Source organism: Excalfactoria chinensis, chromosome 4, assembly GCF_039878825.1.
Source record: "Excalfactoria chinensis isolate bCotChi1 chromosome 4, bCotChi1.hap2, whole genome shotgun sequence".
In the NCBI taxonomy this organism is placed as follows: Eukaryota; Metazoa; Chordata; class Aves; order Galliformes; family Phasianidae; genus Excalfactoria; species Excalfactoria chinensis.
Genome location: NC_092828.1, coordinates 67,053,228 through 67,073,753, shown reverse-complemented (window position 1 = coordinate 67,073,753; position 20,526 = coordinate 67,053,228). Strand labels below are relative to the sequence as shown.

Genomic DNA, 20,526 nt, shown 5'->3' with positions numbered 1-20,526 from the left:
ATAAATAAATACATCTGTAGGTCAACTGCCAGTTCAGATTCTATTTTCTGGAACAGATAATCCTGAAACCCAGCTCACATACCATGACTCGTGACATGATTTCCAACATCCCACATCCTTTACAGTGCATCCTATACAGTATTAGGAGACATGAATGGTTTGTCTCTCACTGAGTCACTGCTGTGGGACACGAGCAATTCATGACTCCAATCACAGTCTAGTTCTGGTTTAAAGAAAAAACTAGAGAACATCTCGTTCAAACTTGCTCAAATCAGGGACAACTTCAAAATCAGATCAAGTTGCTGAGAGCCTTTTGCCAGTTTGCCATTGCCTATATGTGTGCAGGAGCACCCAAAATGGAGTATGACATCCTTGCTAGCATCAAGTACTACACATGGGACAGCAGAGAGGCTGTAATCAGGTGTAATGCTTTAATGTGATGGAAAGTATAGCAACAGTAGTGGGGTGGCACGATCCTAGACTACAACAAATGAGAACAAACCCAAACACAGCAGGCATTGACACACAAACAAAGGAAGAAAAATTACTTACCTTTGGAAGGTCTCAGGTAGGCAGGGATCTTCATCTTACCTTCACTGTCAGCCTTAAATGAGGACTGGAAAGGGATGGATCCTGGCTCCACCCCTTTTGGTCACTCTTTGTTTTGTCTTTTCAAGCCACCGATCCTCTGCCTGTTATATTCTTCCCTTATCCTCACAGCTTATCAGGGGCAAATGGGACAGGGTTGCCATGTGACTGTGACTTTGAGGCTCATTACTGCAGGCACATCACAGGGATCTGCCCTGTGCTGCTTCCATTGCTAGATCAATATCTTGCTTGCACCAAGGCCTGGTGAAGTTCTTGTACTTGGTAGTACAGAGTCTCACCTTAGAAGTCCAGAGTGGTTCCAACAGGCAGATAGCCTCATGCTTCACATTGCCTCTCAATATCACCTGCACTGCCCAGACACTAATACACCTCTGTCGGAGTCTGAACTCTCCTATGGTTGTCTGGAGAGCCAGACCCCATAAAATGTCTATGCCCAAGATGTATTCTGGGACTGGGGCAATAGACGCTTTACATTTCCAGGGCAGGAGACTCCCAACCCCCAGTTTCAACCGTGTTTGGGTGACAGGAATGGTCTGTCCCCCAAAATCATCAATCATTACTCTTTCTCCTTGAAATTGGATCACCGTAGACAACTGAAGTTTCCACGCCTGTGTCCACCAGTGCCATGACTTGTACATTTTTCTGAGACCAAAAAACTTTTAGTTCAACATAGGGCCTCTGGTCTCATCTAGTGGCCCTAGTTACAGTGGAACCAACATCCCATCACAGCACAAACTGTCCTATGGCCAGGTCTTTTTCTTCTGGTGACTCAGGCATCATAGCTCAAGTCACCTGAGGAGGCTTTTTTCTTCTATAAGGGACTATAAAGTCCTCTAAGTTCCAAGTTCTTGTTGGTACTTGTTGAATTATTCGTACTCCTGACCTTTTGGGAGCATTTTGAAATTTCTGATCATCTCATAGTTGCTTCCACAATTGAAGTAAAATATGATTAGGCTGCCAATTGGTCTTGGCAGAGGCTGCCCCAGCATGCATGAGATTATTAAACATTTGTTTCTGGGACATCCATATGGAGCCTGATAGGGGTGCCTGTGGGACAGTATCTACTGAAATGCAGGCAGTACATTCTGTATGTCCTAATCCATTCAGTACAAACAGCAACAATAAAATTGTCCAGCTACGAGGCCTTTTAAGTTTCTGACATCTTCAGGATTTTTAGTTGTAAAGGGGAAGTTGTAAGATTGGCTTTTAAATATTACATGTTTGTGAGAAAATTTGAGACAGCAAATTTGATACAGGTGCCACATGCAATTTTTCTCCTCAGCTTCCTCCAACTCTGGAAAATGTTATTAAGTTGGAGTAAGGGTTGTTGACTTGCTCAGAAGAGCACCGCAGTTTGTCACTTTGAATTATTTCTTCAGTAGATCGATGTCACTACCATTGCCAAAAGAATATTCAAGACTTCTCTTCCCCAAGTTCGAGATGAACTCAAATTGTAGTCTAGAATATCACAGCACACAATGCCATTTTTCAATTCCCATTTCAGAACAATTGCCTAACCACACACGAGGATATTGGGGATTTCATTCTGTGAGATTCTGACATTTAAAGTTGTCAAACTAAACATGGTATTAAGAAGCACTAATGGGACAAAAGGTTGTAGAGATTTATATAAGGTTTTTAAAATCAACATTTCCTTGAAAGATTTTGTCAGTTATAAACAAGATGAAAGAGCTGTTTTGTTAATAATAAGTCAGTTTATTTTGTATGCCACTGATGTGCCATGTTGTCTTCCAATTCATAGAGTAAAGGTACATCGTATACATAGGTATATAAAAGATATTTCCAACTTTTAGTTGTGACGCATACATTAAATGCCTGTCCTTCTACAGGGTTTCTAGGGGTCTTATTTTCATTCTGACAACTTTGAGGGAATAATCAGAGGCTCTAAATGGTATCCAGACTACTCCGTTCTCTATCTCATATGGAACATTGTACCTGGGGTCGTAGTGGCCCCCTGGGTAGTAAATGCCATTGAGGTTGGCTGCCTGGCAGCTATTGTACCACCAGCCACCCCCATACACCTCTGCACAGCTCTCCTCCCAGCGGTCCTGATCCCGGTCGAAGGTGCTGAACTGCATCTGGGCATGGGACGTGTACTCAGAGCCCTCCTCCAGCCAGCCTGCAACCAGTGCATCCCCAGCAGTGCCCTCATAGGAGGACACAGCCAGGGCATAGCCTTCCGCTTCAGTCCCTATCTGCACGATGTACTCTGCGTATGCAGCATTTCCATCCCAGTCCTCTAACTCTACTCGAAGCAGAGTGTCGTTCTGAGTCAGCAAGTGGATGTTCTCATTGCCCAGCCACAACTCTCCTTGCCCTTTGCCATCCACGCTGCCGAAACCTCTCTTGTAGTCTTGCCACGTACGGTTAAAATTCACTGATCCATCCATTCTCTGTTGGATCAATAGCCATCCTCCCAAAGTGGTCTCTTGGTCGCAATAAACTGACAAAACCTTATTGGATCCCTCTGGCTTGATTTTGAAAATGCCACTTTTGGCACCAAAAGTGTGTTTCTGGCGGATATCATCGCAGTCTAAAAAAAAAAGTTGATCTGGTTTGACAGGAGTTATCAGTAAAGTTTAATAAAAAACTTCAGAGGAATCCAAGCAGCAATAGATCTGAGGGGAATTTGTTAAATGTGTCTTGGACTACATAAGGTTTAGTGACAGGCAACATAAAAGAGATTTGAGAGAGGAAAGCCTTAACACAGATCTTAAATTGCTAACTGTCTATTCAATACCCAAGTATTAGTGATACAGTTTCCCTTTTATTTCCAAAGTGGTGACAAACAGACACAGTTCTGGCATTTTATCATCACACTGTTATACTGCAGTATCTAAAAATATTCTGTCAGTTTGATTATGAATTGAATTTGGCTCCACTACCTCAATTACTACTTCTGTGTACCTTTCCCATTGTAGGCTGTCCTTGTACTCATTGCTGCTGGTCTGAAGCCTCGTGCCTGAAAGTCTGGGGTGTCCTCTGCACTTTGATCATGTTGCACCCCACCTAGCTGCTCAGATATTTCGCGGGTCTTTAGTGACTTGGTTTCAAAAGTGGAGCCTCCCTTGTTGAAACTAGAAGAGGAGCTGGTCACTACAGTCTTGGAGTGACTTGCACTGCCGGTAGCAAATCCAGATGGGTGAAGTCCCCCAAAGTCATCTTCTTCCTCCTCCCCTAAGTCTGTGAATTTGTCTTTCCCTCCAGTGCTTAGGTGGCTGCTGCCTGCCCCACTCACACGGCTGCTGGTTGCGGTGGTGCTTGAGCCCATAGAGTGCCTACTACCAGTGGATACAGAGTCATGGGAGAAGAATGACTCTAGATCAGGCAGAAGGCTGTCTAGCTTGTGGAAGTCACCTGCCCCACTAAAATGGTACGTGCTTCCTTCTCGTCCCCCTTGTAAATGGGAGCAGTCTGAGCCATCAGAGGAAACCATTTTTTCAACTATTTCTTCTCTAGGACCATCAGGGCCGCTAATGACTTTCTTGGTGACAGTTCTGGTGCATCTATGGACAGAGGATGTTTTGTCTACCAGGCTAGGGTTGTCTCTCCCATGAGCAGAGGTAACTAATTTGCTGGTGTGGGAAGATGAAGAATCCCCCCTTCCTTCTGCCACATGGTAAAAGGTCTCGCCTCGGGAGGAGCTTGAGTCTGTTTCTGGTCTTTCTAATACCAATTGCATCTGCTTGATGTTATTAAATGCATTCAGAGCCTGCATTTCTGGTGGAGGCTTGAGCTTAAAATGTTCAGGAACATTCGAGTCCTTAAGAGGCCTCATTTTCAGTGTGCTCAAGGTGGTTGCTTGAAAGTCTGGGTGCATGTCAATGGAGCTGGCCTGGGTAAGCTGCTTCTGGATGTTGTCATAGCCTTCTTTGTCCACCTGGTAATCAAAACTTCTAGCACAGCTTCCTTTGCAAGCTCGTATCTTAATATCAATGTCCACCTACATAGACAGAGAGAAATAACTGCATTAGGGAACTTTCCTGGACTTTCTCAAGCTAGTGCATCCTTTACTTGGGCTGGAAAAAAATGCGGGAGCTGCCCTGGTACCTCCCATCTACAGATAAGCTTTTTGGAAGCTCCATTTTGAAATCTACCCTGGCACACACAATACACATCTCCATACACGGAGAGAGATGTTGTGGCATATTTACAGTTTCTGCTCCTGCTGATTTTGAACCAAAGTATGTGCTCCTGGGGCTGATGGGCAGCAATATAGAAGGATAGGTCCTCAATCCTGATCTTTGTTGCCCAGCAGCAACTTACAAGTGGAGAAATGCCCTGCATGGAGCTGATTACCAGCAGATACAGCATCAGGAATCCCAGCTGCCTGTCTTAGAGCAGACGGAACAAAGGACCCTCCTAAGTTCATACCTCTTCCCACATAGCAGGAAAGATAAAACAAGCCCCACAGAAAGCAGCTTATTAGGGAATTTACCTCACCACAGCAGATCCTGAGAGAACTGCATTGTATTTTCTTTCTGCATGGAGCACTGCTCACCACTCACAATGTAATAGACCCTCCTGTAGATAGGCTCTGCAAACAGTGTGAATGGTGCAATGGCTGCCTACCTCCAAGCGCTTCATTTCCACCACCTGCTCCTGGATACTGTTGTGCAGAGCTTTTATTCTGTTCACTTGAGTGGCAACTCGCTGCTTTAATGTCACAATTCTCCTCCTCAGTTCTGATGATACAAGACCGTAATTCTCATCAAGCTCTGAAAGAGAGATGCATCATGTTCAGGTATGCGGGTGTGATTTTCTGTCCTAGAAGTGCGTCATGTTTTAAAATAGGCAATATAAGCAGATACTTAAGAACAAATTTCTTGTAACACAAAGCTGGTAAAAATTACATTACTTTCTACTAGTTAGTAGTTATGAGTCATGTATTGCCATGTTTGTTCCATCTTTTCTTAATCAGTTCCAGTGCAGCATGTGTTTCTACAAAGTATTGCTAACATGCACACACTCGAAAATTAACAACAGATAATGAAAGTAGGGGGAATACTTACGCTGAGCACCCTCCAGACCAGGCTTTAGTATATTTATGGTTTCCACAATTACCCGATTGGATGTTTTATAGTTATTTTGACTGTCTGCGAGTAGCTGCCTAATTTTGTCTATTCTGTGACTGTTATCTTGGTCTGTGTCATCAATTAGTCCTTGCATTCTGCAGCCTGATGGACATTTTAGACCCTGAAAGAGGAAGAGAAATAATTGTGCTAAAATCTTCATGGGTCTGCCTTTTTGTTTTTTAAATCAACACCCAGCAATTAAAACACTCTAATATGACTTAGGTCAGTATTATGTGACTTCTGCTGTCCTACTCATCCAGTGACTTTGACAAGGGCTTGTATGACTTGGTGCAGGACACCTCATGGCTGACCCCTTCACATCTTGCACCTCTGACACTGGTGCATTGGAATTGCTGAAGTGTATGCATAGAATCCTGTCTCAAGTGGTGTCAAGGAACCTTTAATTTTCACTTTCCTCTCTTCCTTAAGAGTAGAAACAAAATTAAATGAATTTATAAAAAATAACAATATTAATAACAATAATAATAAAAGCAAAACAATAATCTCACCACATTTATTTCCCAAAGGGCTGCTGTAAAGGGAAGTTAGCTGTCCAGTTTGATCAAGGATGACCTAGACCCATTCATTTAAGCAGAATTTTCCTCAGAAAAGCCTCATGTTCTTATACATTATAACTCTTAGGCAAGATTGCATCTTCTAAATGTAGCATAGATATGAGTTGAGATGCAAGAGGCAAGAGACAAACCAACACTTCACACACAGACATTCAGTCAGCCATTGGGAAGCTTTTACTGAACATCTTGTCATCAGACCTCCTAAATCAAGGGCAGGGGTTCTTGTATGCCCTGCTGTCCCCAAGGCCCATTGCTTACCCAGTCATCGTCCGCACAGATAGGCCAGTTCTTCTCATACTTGCAGGAGGACTGGTGCATGTGCTCCACGATCCTGGGGCCACGCACACCTGCACCCTCCTTTTCAAAGGTGGTTTCCCCATCCTGAGCCTGCAGGGAGGAGTAAAGAGAAGTGCAAAACTGAGGTTGCTGGAGCACTGGTCAAGAAAATGGAAATGAAAAGCTGACATCCTCAAGCACTCAGTAGAACTGCAGCCTTGTGGAATGCATCATCCAACACTGTCAAGGCACATCTTATAAGACATGGTTTTGTTTTGTCAGAATAAAGCTTTTCCACTCTTAAAATTAATGCTCATATGGAGAATTTATGGTGCTTAGATTATGATGATAATGACGATATCTTTACGAGATAATCCTGAGCTTCGTAGGTAAATGCAAAATTAGCTTGAAATTAGATTGAAGTTACTTAAGTTAACTTTGAAACATCTGCGTTCTGTTTTCACTTGCTTTCATATTCTTAAATTTTTGTTTTCATTCTACTCCTTCTGCCTACTCAAAACCGGCTTGAAAATATGCATGAATTTACTATTTCCATTCATTAGTGTTTCTGTTTTTTTGTCCTATGTGTTTTGCGTGACATAAAGAACAAGAATACTAATAGCATTGTAATGAAAATAATAATGACAGTGATGGATGGATTGCACTTTTCTAATGCAAGGAACAGAAATAAATGAACTAGATTTTTCTTGAAATCTGAGAAACAAAAGTACAATTATACCAGCTAATTCTAAGCCAACATGCTGTAAGGATTCTTGCTGCATTATTGCTTAGTAAAGAACTGGAAAATAATTCTTTTTCATAAAATGTGAAGGAGATTGCTTGAGATCTAATTAGGTCTGCCTAGGTTTCTCTGCATATGCATTACATTCTTAACAAGCAGTATAATTCATGCCAAAAAAGATGAATGATTAATTGTCGTGCAGAGAGAGTTTTCCTAATTACAGCCTTCAGAGCCAGAACCTCAGCCCTGTGGAACTGGAATGTCATTACTTAACTCAGCAGTTTCACATTGGTTCAATTCATCTTGGCCCAAGAGTCCCCTAAAATAACAAATAAAACCTTTAACTTTAGGTGGTCTGTGCCCTTTAAGCACTGTCAGCTCCAGCAGGACTGCTTGGATTTAGCCAGATCTGCTCCCCATAATTTCTGCAATTTGTGAGAGCATTTGCTTCCTTCAAAACACAGTCATAAAGAGAAAGATAATGACTAACATGAGATTATTGGCTGAAATGTAAGTGAAAAAATGTCAAGGATATGTTAGTATAGTTGAAAATCATGATTATCGCTTTCGTCATCTAAAAATTTCTTCTTGCTTATCTTTGGTAATAAATGCTACACTATGTATTGCAATCTAGTAGACCATAATCTATTGTAATCTTGCCTAGATTCTAGTTTAATCTGATGTTGCTGCCATAAGAATCACTGTTTTTAAATCGGAATTTCATAATAAAGCCATTGTGCATCATTTGTAGCTGGAAAGTGCAGTTGAAGCAAACTGAGGAAGTAGAAAAGGAAAGTAGAATTAAAATAAACTTGAAAATTCTTGAGTGGCTGGAGCCTTTACCATCTAATTCAGTCAGCTTTAAGGCTCACAAAACCATGACAGTGTTATTTGCTTTGCTGAAGGCAGGCGGGTTCAACATGACTGAATTAATCAAAACAGAACTGGATATTCAAGAACTGCTGGTATGAAAGACCAGCAGTGAAGTAGTCACACTAGGCTTGTGCATTTGTGTGTGCACTGAATTTGGCAAGATAGGTGCCAGCAAACATACATCTAATTAATGCAGATTAAATAAACTTTTACTCTTCAAATCAGCAAGGTAAGGAAAGAATGAAGTAAGGAAACTCATACCCAAGCTAAGTTGAGGCAGAGCAACACACAGAGTATCCTCACTGGTATCATCTTCAGAGAAGAGCAAGCAGAACTGTGGATGAGAGGATGCTCTCCTCTGGTCTTTTGATGCAATTTAAACCTCGCTGAAGAGCAGAGATTAATCATTATTCTCCCTTCTGTTTGGAGACAAAACATGCCAGATGTCCTGAGTCGATTACCTAAGGCCTCTTGCACAAGTTTCTGGTGTTATTTGCTCCAGATAAATTTGTACAGCACCACCATGAGGGCAACACCGTGTATTCCAGGAAAGAAAAAAAAATAGTGTATCTGCTTCAAGCTTGATTTCTTGTAAATCGTTGTCCATCTAGGGTGTATGCAGGTCCTAGCAGGAGCCAGCAATACTTAACTAATGGAAAGCACATGTTGTGTGGCAGGAATTTAGCTAAACAGGCAGTTGATATTTGAAAAAAAAAGTCATTGCCCTTTCTTTGCAGCTCATGAAAACCATTGGGCCTTCTGAAGCAAGTACTAGTGTAAGAAAGTGTACTACGGTTTGTCAACTAGAACAGACCCTGAGGACTGCAGAGCTCAGTTTGCATATATTTCTACAGCCAGACACTGCTGGTGTTTGTGTAACACACACCTTGTTTAGCATCACCTTCTTTCTTGTAATTCTTTTATGAAGTGAGTTCGAAGTGAACTGTGTGAGTTGCACACATATTTATGAAGAGCACATCAGAGTGGTATTTGAAAATGTCCCAGGAAAAAAAAGAAACAAAAGAAAACAATAAGTTGAGAATCACTAAATCTTTTTAAGGGGTAATTTTAAAATCGCTGTAGTTTGTGTATAGGTATTGATTAAAATGTGTTACTACTTTGAGGTCTACAACAAGCCATTGAGTTAGTGGGGAACGTTGTACATGACTGTCAAATGCTTAAAGATGCTGCCCATCTTAAAAGTTGCTACCACAGTGAGCAGAAATTGGGAGGAAAGCTTTGGCTCAAGCAAATCAGTTGAAGGAATAAAACCTTCTCGTGTTTTTTTAAAATGGCATGGTATTCATAAAACTCTTCACCATCTGCATTGCTCTCATACTCTGTTCTACTGAGCCATATTTAAGCTGGATTCTGGTATTGTGGAACATTTTAAATACAAAATAGCTGTTTGCAGCTTCAGATCCATTGCAGCAGCATCATGGGTTTTCTCTCACACTCCGTTCCTCTGTTTTCCTTGTTTTCTGCCTTCAGAAGGCTTCATTGCTCTCCATGTAAGGTTCACTGAAGTTGAACTGGACACTATTGTTTCCTCCCATGTCTGGCTTTGCATTGCATGCTTCTCCTGTCTCCATAAACCCTCTTAAATTGGAACAGAACTCATACAAATATCACTAAGAATGAGTCATATTCTCAGGTTACAAGAAACAGCAGATCAACAGGATTGTGCTACGATGATTTAAGTCATTGATTTACACCTACACCATCATTTGTATGACTGAAGGTTTTTATTATAGTTAAGGCAAAATCTTACCTGTGCATACTTGGAAACAAGATTTTTTGTTTATCTTCATTTCCTACGGCTCCTTTTGTGAAGTGTTCTGTTGAATTCTGTGCAGTGCCACTAATACCACAATACAACAGACTTCTTCCCATTTCAGAAACAGAAGAGCTCACCTAACTTCAGCATCACAGGTCTGAGCAGACTCCACGTTATCTTTACCATCTTAGGATCAGCCAGCCATGTCTGTTCTGTCCATAAGGAAGCTCCTGAACTCAAAGCAGATGAGAGTTACGCACATAAATGCTCCACTGCCATTTTAAGCTATCCTAGCATGTAATTTTATAAAAGTGTTGTTTTTATGATTGTGTGCATTGGTTCAATGACACACATACGTACTCCACTGCTAATCTCAGCAGTGACAAGACTGAAAATGCCTTCCCAGCCCGAGTCCTGTGCAGTTTTGTCCACTCTTTTGTAATGGTGCTGTGAAAGAATTATAACAATCTTAAGGAATCATAAAAAGCTCAGGCAACAATTAAATGGTTAAAGGATGAAAAGATCACAACAAGAGGAAGACTTGCAGGACTGTGATGAGTTATTTAAAAGAATAGATTTAAATGAGCTATATGCAACATCTGCTGGGGTCCACAAACAGTGTCCCATTTACTCCAATGAACTATAATTTGGCTTATGCAGTTGACATCAAAGTCTCTGTTTGAAGATCACAACCTTATGCCTTTTGTTCTCAGGAGCACAAGAACTGCACATACAATCCCTGTCTGCCCTCCTTGTGTGTACGGTCACGCAGTCTGCCACAATGTTGTGTCATCTGGGATGCTCCTGCTAAACACGCCCTCTTTCTGATCACATTTAACATGGACAGTGCTGCTGAAAACTGTACAGTGTTCTCTGACAACTGTTTAAAATGTCAAAGATTTTCCTACTTTGCTCATCACTCAATTATTCCAGTGCCTACTGTTTACTCATAGAGCACTATTTCACTTGTTTCACAGCTGCAGAAGCCTGGTGAGAAGGCTAAGTTCTAAAGTAGTTTGTAGCCTTTGGGATCCATTTTGGTACTCTGAGTCCTTGGAGTACCCTGTATGTGCAGACACCACTGACACCAGCTCTAGTTCTCTGCTTAACACCAGGGCACTGGAGCAGCCAGTTCTAAGATGCCTGAGTGGCTGAGAAGGCCCTCTGATGACCTTCAATCATGAAAATCTTAAGCTCTGGTCCAAGTAAAACTCAGTCACCAGGTGCAGGGACTGGAAAAATCTAGTAACTGATCATAAGGATTATGTTAACTAAGAGAGCTTGCCTGCTTCATGTAAAAGGGATTGCTGTGTGAAGCTGAGGTAGAGGAGCAGCTTCTCAGACTTTCCAGTTCATGGCTGAACCTGTGCGTGACCTTCAGCCTGTACCTTTGCTTTCTTGTTGCAATCATCCAGTCACTTCTCGGTGTGTTTGTTTGTAAAGGTTACAGGCTAAGAGCTAGATAAACTTTGGATTTACCTTTAATTCACGATCAAAGGACAGAAGTGCAGTTTACTGTTTGGCTACCCTACTCTTGGCAGGTTGCCACAGCAATAGTTGGGGAGTCTGGAAGTTAGGCTTGATTTGTTTGCCCAGAATGTGAGCCAGAATGACAGAATCCCAGAATGGATGAGGTAGGGAGAGACCTTTGGTTCCATCTGGTCCAACTCCTGCTCCAGCAGGACCAAAAGGAAAATATTTCTGCTCCTAATTCGTATGCTTTGCGCTACAACAGTGTTTGACAAATAGAAAGGGTGACGGCAAGCATAAGGTATGAAAGGAAGGCAATATAGATAGCACCCAAGTCCTGTGATGAAATCTTATAAACTCAGAGGGGGAGAGATTTGCCTAAATATAAAGTGCTATTGCTATATTATGTAGGCTATGCTGTGAAGGCCTTCTGCAATTTTAGACATTTAGGAAAAAGAAATAGAAACCTTTCAGAATACAGAGTGGAGGCATTAAGTCAAAACACAGTGTATTTACTTGTAAAACAAAAATACAAACAAAAACTAACAAGCAACCCCACAAAACGTGAGAGTATTATTTTCTCTCCAAGAGACAGAAGAAACAGAAGATCTGGTCAGGTCCCTTTCTGATAGTACCATGGCAGTAGAAGCAGTAGAAAAGAAGCAGTAGAAAAGATCTCTGAAAGGCATGATTCTTGATGGTCTTCTTTCAAGGCCCAGAGAATATACCTGCAGTCTCTGGCAGACCCTGTCATGAGCCCTGGCACTGGACTTCTGTGTATGATCAGACTTCTTGAATTCAGCAGCTCCAACCCTCCAGATCTCTTGAGCAGACAGTTGTCTGCAAAGAGGCTCAAAACTATTTGTGAGACCTCAGAACACCAATCAGAAAACCAAATGAAAGATTAAGTCAGTCATAGTTCTGATTAGCAATCCATAAAATGCCAGGTCACACCAGTGGAATATTTGCTCTTACAGCAGATTCTTATCAAATAAGGCACTGCAACAAAAAGAGTGGGGGAACTGTTCAGACCTTGAGAAATGTGGATTCAGAGATCAAAGTACCAGAGTGGAAAGAAATACTGCTTAATCCCATGTTGTACATATATAAATAAAACAACTTTTAACATCCTGTCATAGTTGGGGTTAAACTGAAAACAGAAAGTGAAAATGGCTTGGCCACTCAAAACGACTTCAGTATACACGATAAGTGGATAGCAGCTTTTTGTGCTGTGGACATTCAGACTCAGGCAAAGCAGCTCAGCAGCAAACTAGACATAAACCTGCTCACCTCAGCATGAAAAGTGTCAAGGTGGCATAGATGACCTTTGAGGTCGATCTTATTCATGTAATGTTTCCCCATCTCTAAAAAAGCCATTTAAATGCCAGGTGAACTGCTTGTTATTCAATGGTAGCTAAAAATAAGGCCTAGAGTGCATTTCCTTATATATCAGCTTGACGCATGTAAATACTATTCTAGTTCTCTCTATACATATATTTTGTTGATAAATGTGTCCACAAAAGTAATATGATTTTCTAAACCTCTTACCCAGAAATACTCATCAAACATTCTGAGTGATTATGTCCAGACAGCATCTCAAACCCTGCTTTTATTGATCTGTGCTGTCAGCGTGGATCACTGGAAAATTATTGCCACACATAGCGAAAGCAAATGGAACCAAAACATAATTAATACTACAATTTTATTTATTTATTTATATTTTTGTCTGAAAATGATGCTAAAAATATTAAAATAATTTAAGAAGTCAATGAATGTGGTATTCAGGTGTAATCCTTGTACACTGTAGCACTATGTGCTATATAGATAGCCAAATATGTATTTTGAATAATATTTGAGAAACCAGTATGCGTGCACTGGAGTAAAATATCTTTGTCACTGATAGTTTACTTCCTAACCTGCAGTATGTTTGCATAAGTGGCTTCAGCAGTAAACTATGTCCCTTTCAAGTTGCTGTGTACTTTGATCTGTGTCACAAATTGACAATTTCATCAGAAAACAAAGTGAAGACTGTTGAAAGCTAGCCATGTTTTATGGAGAAATAGCTCCAACACACACTTCCAAATAAAGAGAAGGAATAACTGAACCAGATTTTATCAGAGTACCCTTCCAGCAGTCACATTGTTTACTGTGTTGTGTTTGGCCAACAATAGAACGCAAATAGCAAGCTCAGCTTTTCTGTAATAATCAAAAATTTATTGGGGATGTGTACAGAAAAAAATAACCATGTAAAGAGGTAAGCACTGCTCAAGGAAAACCGTTGGGCATTTTATAGTCAATGGTATCTCACAACACTAATGTCCAAACTGTGGAAGGTGAGATAAGTTCAGTGTCACACAAATAAAAGATTTCTTTTCTCCATTCAGATCAATCTTTAGTAAATTGTCCCTTTATGAGTCTCCAACCTGCAAAGGAAAAAGAAGAAAAAAAGACAGTATTTCAGTGTTCTTCTAAGGAAAGATGAAGTACATAAGGCTTGATAATGATACGTTGATAGTGTTCATGCATAGTTATACTAGTTGGAAATTTAAAGTTCAGCAATTAAAAAAAAATGAAGACAAAGATTATTTTTAGTCCTGGGACAATCTATTTATCTATTTGTTAACAGAAACAATGAAGAGGAAAGTATAACTAAAATCAAAATGCAATTATTTCTGTGACAAAATGGTAAACAAAGCTGATGCCTCCAAGATGCAGTAGGCATAACATTTCAGCTGTCCATGCTCTGTACTTGCAATTATAATCAGGTTTTGTTGCTATTTTAAATATCTCCTCTGTCCAATGGTCAAACCTGCTTGATGCCGCCTGAGTGCTGCTGTCCATCTATTGAGAGTCTGTTGAATGGGATGATTTTCATTGTAGTTTTCTTCATGGAGTACCATCGGTCACGCCATGTTGCCCATATAATGCCATTGTCATATGAATCTGGGTCACCATCTCTAGGTGAGTACACGCCACCTAAAAATAGCAATTTGAGCAAAACATTCAGTTTTTTCTACATGATTAATGTGACCATCTCATTTGTAGTTGTGGTTCCAACACCTCTATGGCATCCCTGGGCACACTAACAGGCTGCACACAGTGCTGCTCTCCCTCTCTTTGCTTCTAACAGAACCAAGGATTCCATTTTGGGCTGGAGAACTGCCATAAACAGATGTTAATATAAACAGTTATTGGAAAGAATGGACCACATCAGCTTTGGAAAAAACAGGTGGGAAAATATACTCAATGTCATTGAAATGTGGTGTACTTGGTTACATTTGTCCATGTGAAAATAGGTACTTAGAAGATACTTTACCTATATAATATTTTCCATTGAGGTGACCAGCATGGCATCTGTTCATCCACCATCCAGATCCATCTTGCTCGGCACAGTTGCCCTCATAATTGTCATTGTCATTATCATAGGTGCTGAAGCGCATGCCATTATGGTAGGTAAAGGATTTGTCACTTGCATCACCTCCAAAATTAAAGCCATCAAAGGCATCTCCAGCTTCGCCACCAATAAAGTAGGCATAGGTCAATCTGTACTTGTCTTCTTCAGTTCCCACTTTGAATACCGCATAGTCAGCAGTGCTATTAACAGAGGATAATAGTGAGTATAAGCATGATGCATTCCTAGTATGTGCACAAATGAAATATACACAGATGTTAGAACTGCAGAAAAGGGATTTAAAGCATCCTAGAATGTAATTTTGTAAAAGGATTATTGTTAAATGATTGTGCACTGGTTCAATGACAGATATCCAATTTTTGTCATCCACCATTAGATGTATTTTTTGACTCTACTGTTCATCAGTGATGCACAGAAGACCTACATTATACACCTACATATGTGTTTATCTCCCAAGTTGCTACAGCTTAGGCTTACTAGTGTCATGGGGGAGTTCTTGGTGGGAGGAAGAAATAGGTATCTCAAGAAATAGGAAAGGTAGTAAGCCCTCCTGGAGGACAGAAGACATAAGTGAAAAAACTTTGAAGAGAAGAAACAGATCTATTCTGTCAAATCAACTACGGTTTCTGGCATGTGGCCTTCAGATGTGTACACATGAGGGCTGCTGTCACAGTTGTGAGTTCATAGAATCATAGAATCACCAAGGTTGGAAAAGACATAAAAGATCACCCAGTCCAACCGTTGAGCTCATGCAGCATCTTATGCATCCTGACACACCTAATAGTGCCATGCTTTTTTAAAATCTGTACAAACTAAGACTACTAGAAAAAGCAGTAGGTTTTAAGATGCCATTTTCAGAGGCTTCATGAGCAAATACCCTTTCTTGCCAGACCAGTCCTCCAGCTCTATTCGCAAGGCATAAGGCAGAGTGGACTGCGTAGTTATTAAATGAATCTTTTCATTGCCCAGCCAAAATTCTGTGGTGTCATCTGGTGACAGATGTCCAAATCCTTCCTTGTATTGAACCCAGTTTCTCTGGAAGTCCTCACTCCCATCCAATCTCTGTAAAACAACAACAAATCAACCCTCAAAAAAACCACACAATGTTATGTTCTTTAGGTAAGCAAATGAAAACAGCACTTGATGCAATGTGCTTCCTTATGGTAATAATAACCTAGACACATACCCTCTGTAATACTGTCCAACCGTTGCCATATGTGTCAATCTCACAGTAGACTAGGAATGACTGCTTAGCTTTTTGAGGCTTGATGAAGTAAAGACCACTTTTCCTGGCACCTTTATTTGCAATATCTTGACAATCTGAAGTAAAGATATTCAAAGGATTGTTACTAATCTAGCTGTAGTTCTATCCTCACATTCTATCCTCACATTTGATACGGTAACTTTCTCAGTGTAAGAAGTTCAGTTAATTCAAATATTGTTTCCAAGTTTGTTGTTCAGTCTAAGTGTTTAAATGTCATTGCCATTAAAAAATAAAATAAAATGCTGAAGGTCACAACACCTGTGTGAAATGAGAATGTTCATTTCACATGGAATTTAAGCAACTGACATGTAGAATACAGTCATCGCACCAATTTCTACAGCAACAAAAACAGCATTCTGGAGCTAAAATTTTCCAGGTGAATCAGCAGAAATGTGTTCATAAGTTGTCTTCCTAAAACTGATACAATCATTGATTCTAAAACTTGCAGACTTATATCTTTGCACGAGTCTATGGCCCTTCAGATCACAATAACCTCATCACTGCAATGCCAACTGGTAGTACTTATAACTAAATCAAACCTCCACCATACAAGAAACATTTTGTGCACCTCTTCCAGTTGTCTCCAGTATTTCAACAGTATCCTTGCATGGTTCCTGACAGTGTGACTCAAGCTGAGCAATCTTCTGTTTCAGCTGTGTGATCTTGTTGCTGTTCATTATATGCATATCTGTCAACTGCCTGGAGAGACACAAAAATGGCTTGTTTCTTCAGCTGCTTCTTACTGACAGTAATACATTTTTACCTGCATATATGCCTGACTGAGATAGCATGCTGCTACATACATCCAAAAAGGGTTGCTTCTTAGCACTGGTATGTGAAGTTGACTAAAACAGCCAAAATGGGAATGTATATGCTTAATCTCATGTAAAACCTGACTCGCCTCTAATCAGCAAAACTGAAACCACCAATTAATGCATGATTGTAATGCTGTGGAATGTTTTCCTTTGTTCTCCTTAGCAAATCATAAATTATTCTTCCATAAGGATGGAATTTGACATAAATTACATTAACTGCTTCAATGATAGAATGTTTAAATCGTATTCGATATAATGCCATAGAAATAGAGATTTTGCTTCATTCAGGGCAATTAAAATAGCCTCAAATTTTAAAAAAGTTAATGATGTTTTCAATTCAATTTTCAGTGTTGGTTTAGTGAAGACCACCACTGAGTTTATAATAACTTATGAATTATATCTATGGAACTGAGCTGATTTTCTCAGATACATGCAGCAAAAATAGTCAGAGTAAATGATTGTACAAATATTTCATACACTCTACAAACTCATATTAATAACATCTCCATAGCTCATGAAAAAAGAGATTATTGACGTCTAACGCAGCAAAAGAAACATAAATAAAACCATTCCCAGGCTTCCTCACATTCTTATCTTGTACTTGCACAATTAATGGATAACACCGATGAATCAAGAATGCACTCTCAGATCCATATGACTGTTATGTGTCTTGTAAGTGGACTACTAATGACAGCATCTAATGGTCAACATAAGCTCAAAAACCCTTTCTGAGGAAGCCTTAACTGTTGTTAGTAAAAGAAGAGAAAGAAAATGATTTGGATTATGAAGCGCCATGAAAGGTGGAAGATACCTACTGTATAGTATTTTCATGAGCCAAAATCGTGTTTTCGTATCTGATAATTTCTTCAATTATTTTTTTAGACTTTTGAGTCAAACTCTCGACTGATTCTGTGGAACAGACAAAGGTATGAAATTATTGCAGTCTGGTAAATTAGAAAAACAAGACAGGGACAATTTGTTCAATAGTGTAGTTATTTTTATATACTCACGTGGTAGTGTCTGCTTATCTGTAGGATAGATGGTTTTGATGTGTTGAATCAAATATTCTATTGATCCTGTAGAGTTAGCAGCTTGCTGCAGAAGTCTCTCAATTTCTAACAATTCACCATCCGTAGTGAGACGGTATTTGTTAAAGAAATCTGCAATGCCACAAGTTGTGGGGCAGTAGCTACCCTAAAGAGAATAGTAATAGATTATGTTTCAGTAGCAAAAATGGACAACAGAATATTTGGGCAGGAGAACTGTTTGTACAAATGATTGCAGGGGAAAAAAGCATAGACATCTGCCTCTGTCTGCAGTACTACAGAATTTGTAGAGAGGTTGTAGTTTCTCACTGTGTATGTATCCACACATAGAAAGAAAATTTGTACACGGTGTTACTTGTAGTGTCTTTAACACACTTTTATAAGCAGCGTAGCTGCCTTTCTCAGCAGATGTTTACCGTTACCAGTCAAGAACAGGTTTAAGCACTGTGCATTTAGTGAGCTTTGAAGCGAACAGTGAGGTTCTACAATGAGAATACAATGAGAAGATACAAATGGCAGTTATTAAGTAGAGTAGGCAGGCTTTGACTAGACTCTTAATGTAAAAAAAAAAAATGGATCTGATACTTACAAATCGCTCATCTAGTATGCAGCAGTTTTCTCTGGTAGCAATGTACTGGAGAGAAGAAACAAGACCACTTTCAGTGAGTTGTCTCCAGAAGCATTCTCAGCACTGACACATTTTCTAACACTCTGCACCTTCACTTACCGCCATGCTGGTGGAGAAGAGAAGGGAGAGGAGATACCCCAGAGGCACCCATCTGCCCAGCTTTAACCCCATCTCACTGGGTGCCATCTGTACTGTCAGCAGCTGAAATTGTTCTCCCCAGCAGCAGAGGCAGCACCTTTATGGGCTGCCAGCTTTGGCCCCAGAGCAGAGCAGCACAGGTTTAAGGGAGTAGTTGGAGATGGGGGCGGGCACAGTGAGGTAGCGGGAAGAGGTGGAGTAGGGGATGAGGTAGATTCCCAGAATTTGCACACATCTCTTACTCCTCCCATTTGCAGAACTTGCTTTCCACATATCTGCTTTGTCTCTGTTACAGCCAGGTCTTAAAGGAGGCAGAAAGGTGAAACACGGTTTGCAGAAACTGTAACACAAGCATAAGCAAATGCACACATGGCTTTTGGGTGAGGGCAGGCAGAGTAGTCACTTAACTAGCATAGGGAAAAGCAGAGATAACTACCTAATTACATGCAAACACCTATCCATAGCCTTAAGTTAAACACTAAGAATATTTCATGGTTGTATAATACCTTCCTTCCACAAAGCAGAACATACTTTTCAAAGGCATACAACATCATTCTTCCTATTTGGCAGATGACAAAACTCAGGCAGAGAGTTATAATGCCATGTCAGGCAGTGGAATATCTGGAGCCCATGGTCTCCCTCACAGGCAGTGAAAGTGAATCTTCTCTGCCCTCTAATTTAGGGCGTCTCTGTGAATGACTTGGATCATAGCTTCCTTGCTGGGAGCTAAACGTGCCATCCCTGGATCAAATCTTTCCTTTCCAATCTCCACAAGTTTGGAAAGAACGTTTGTGGATAAAAATGCTGTCTTCAGGGACAGTGACTGGCTCCAAGTTTGTGCTTGTACTCTGCCAGAAACTGAGTCGGGTTAAATCACAAACGTCCCCTCCAGGGCAGATGGGAACATAGTGTTTGGGACAGAATGCAACTCAGGTATCCCTTGTTCTTTCATGGAGTAAAGAGCAGACTCTTCTCCTTTGTCACTAAAAAATAGTCCACGTAGATATGAAACTCTTTCAAGGGAATACTTCATCAGGGAATGTGGTAAAATTTGTCCAGCATCCCTAGATAAGAATTTCAGGATTCTGAGAAGATGACAACAGTCAACCCTGAAAGAGAGCTACATTAATTAATTTTGAGAAAATATTCCTAACATTTGAGGATTAAAATGTGATAATGGCTGTGGTTAAATAATTTCAGCGCATAATAATGCAATAATTTTTGCTGAAGTTACCAATATCTGACATAACAACAACAACAACAACAAGGCTTAATTGCTGTAGATAGTTGGCTAATTGGGTCTGAAAAACAAGAGAATAATTATGAACTTTCAGTGTGGTCCTTCTCTTAGATAAAATCATCACCACATGGATCTACATTCATGAAGAAATCAATCTAAACTATTTATTTAATGATTATCGAATATCTTTACGCTGCACTTATAAGAGTTGTCCAGTTGTAGTTTTGGTTGTAACCTCTGGTACTTCTTAGCAGAAGATGTAAATATTTAAGCCTCACAACATTTTTGTTTGTCTTACTGATTACATGGTCATGGTGTGGCCTTGAGTAAGGAATCCCTTCATATCTTTGCTCCCTTCTCTTTCCTCCCATTAATTCACATTGCATGGTTTTGAAATGACTTTTCCCCACTTTTCATTAGGTCAAAACCAGTAAGTGTTCTAACGTGAAACGTCAGGGTAGTCCTCTCCTCACTTTTGTACCATTTTCTCATTTAATCCCAGCTGCATAAAGCTGACCCATTTACAAAACAAACATGTTAGAGACCTGGATTTACCCTTCAGTGT

General features: G+C 40.2%; 2 protein-coding genes across 2 annotated transcripts; both read right to left on the bottom strand.

The window, feature by feature from the left end:
- Positions 1-2,453: 2,453 nt before the first annotated feature.
- FGA (fibrinogen alpha chain) lies at positions 2,454-8,483 on the bottom strand. Its single transcript, XM_072336276.1, has 6 exons — positions 8,433-8,483; positions 6,539-6,667; positions 5,643-5,826; positions 5,203-5,348; positions 3,538-4,573; positions 2,454-3,163 (listed from the first exon to the last, which is right to left on the bottom strand). Exons 1-6 carry the CDS (start codon positions 8,481-8,483, stop codon positions 2,454-2,456), a joined length of 2,256 nt encoding a protein of 751 aa, XP_072192377.1.
- A 5,133-nt stretch (positions 8,484-13,616) lies between these two features.
- Positions 13,617-18,838, bottom strand: FGG (fibrinogen gamma chain). The gene is made up of 10 exons (XM_072336033.1): positions 18,683-18,838; positions 18,545-18,589; positions 17,920-18,103; positions 17,725-17,818; positions 16,663-16,793; positions 16,017-16,150; positions 15,708-15,892; positions 14,735-15,012; positions 14,228-14,394; positions 13,617-13,841 (listed from the first exon to the last, which is right to left on the bottom strand). Exons 1-10 carry the CDS (start codon positions 18,767-18,769, stop codon positions 13,827-13,829), a joined length of 1,320 nt encoding a protein of 439 aa, XP_072192134.1. The 5' UTR covers positions 18,770-18,838; the 3' UTR covers positions 13,617-13,826.
- Between the last annotated feature and the right edge of the window lie 1,688 nt (positions 18,839-20,526).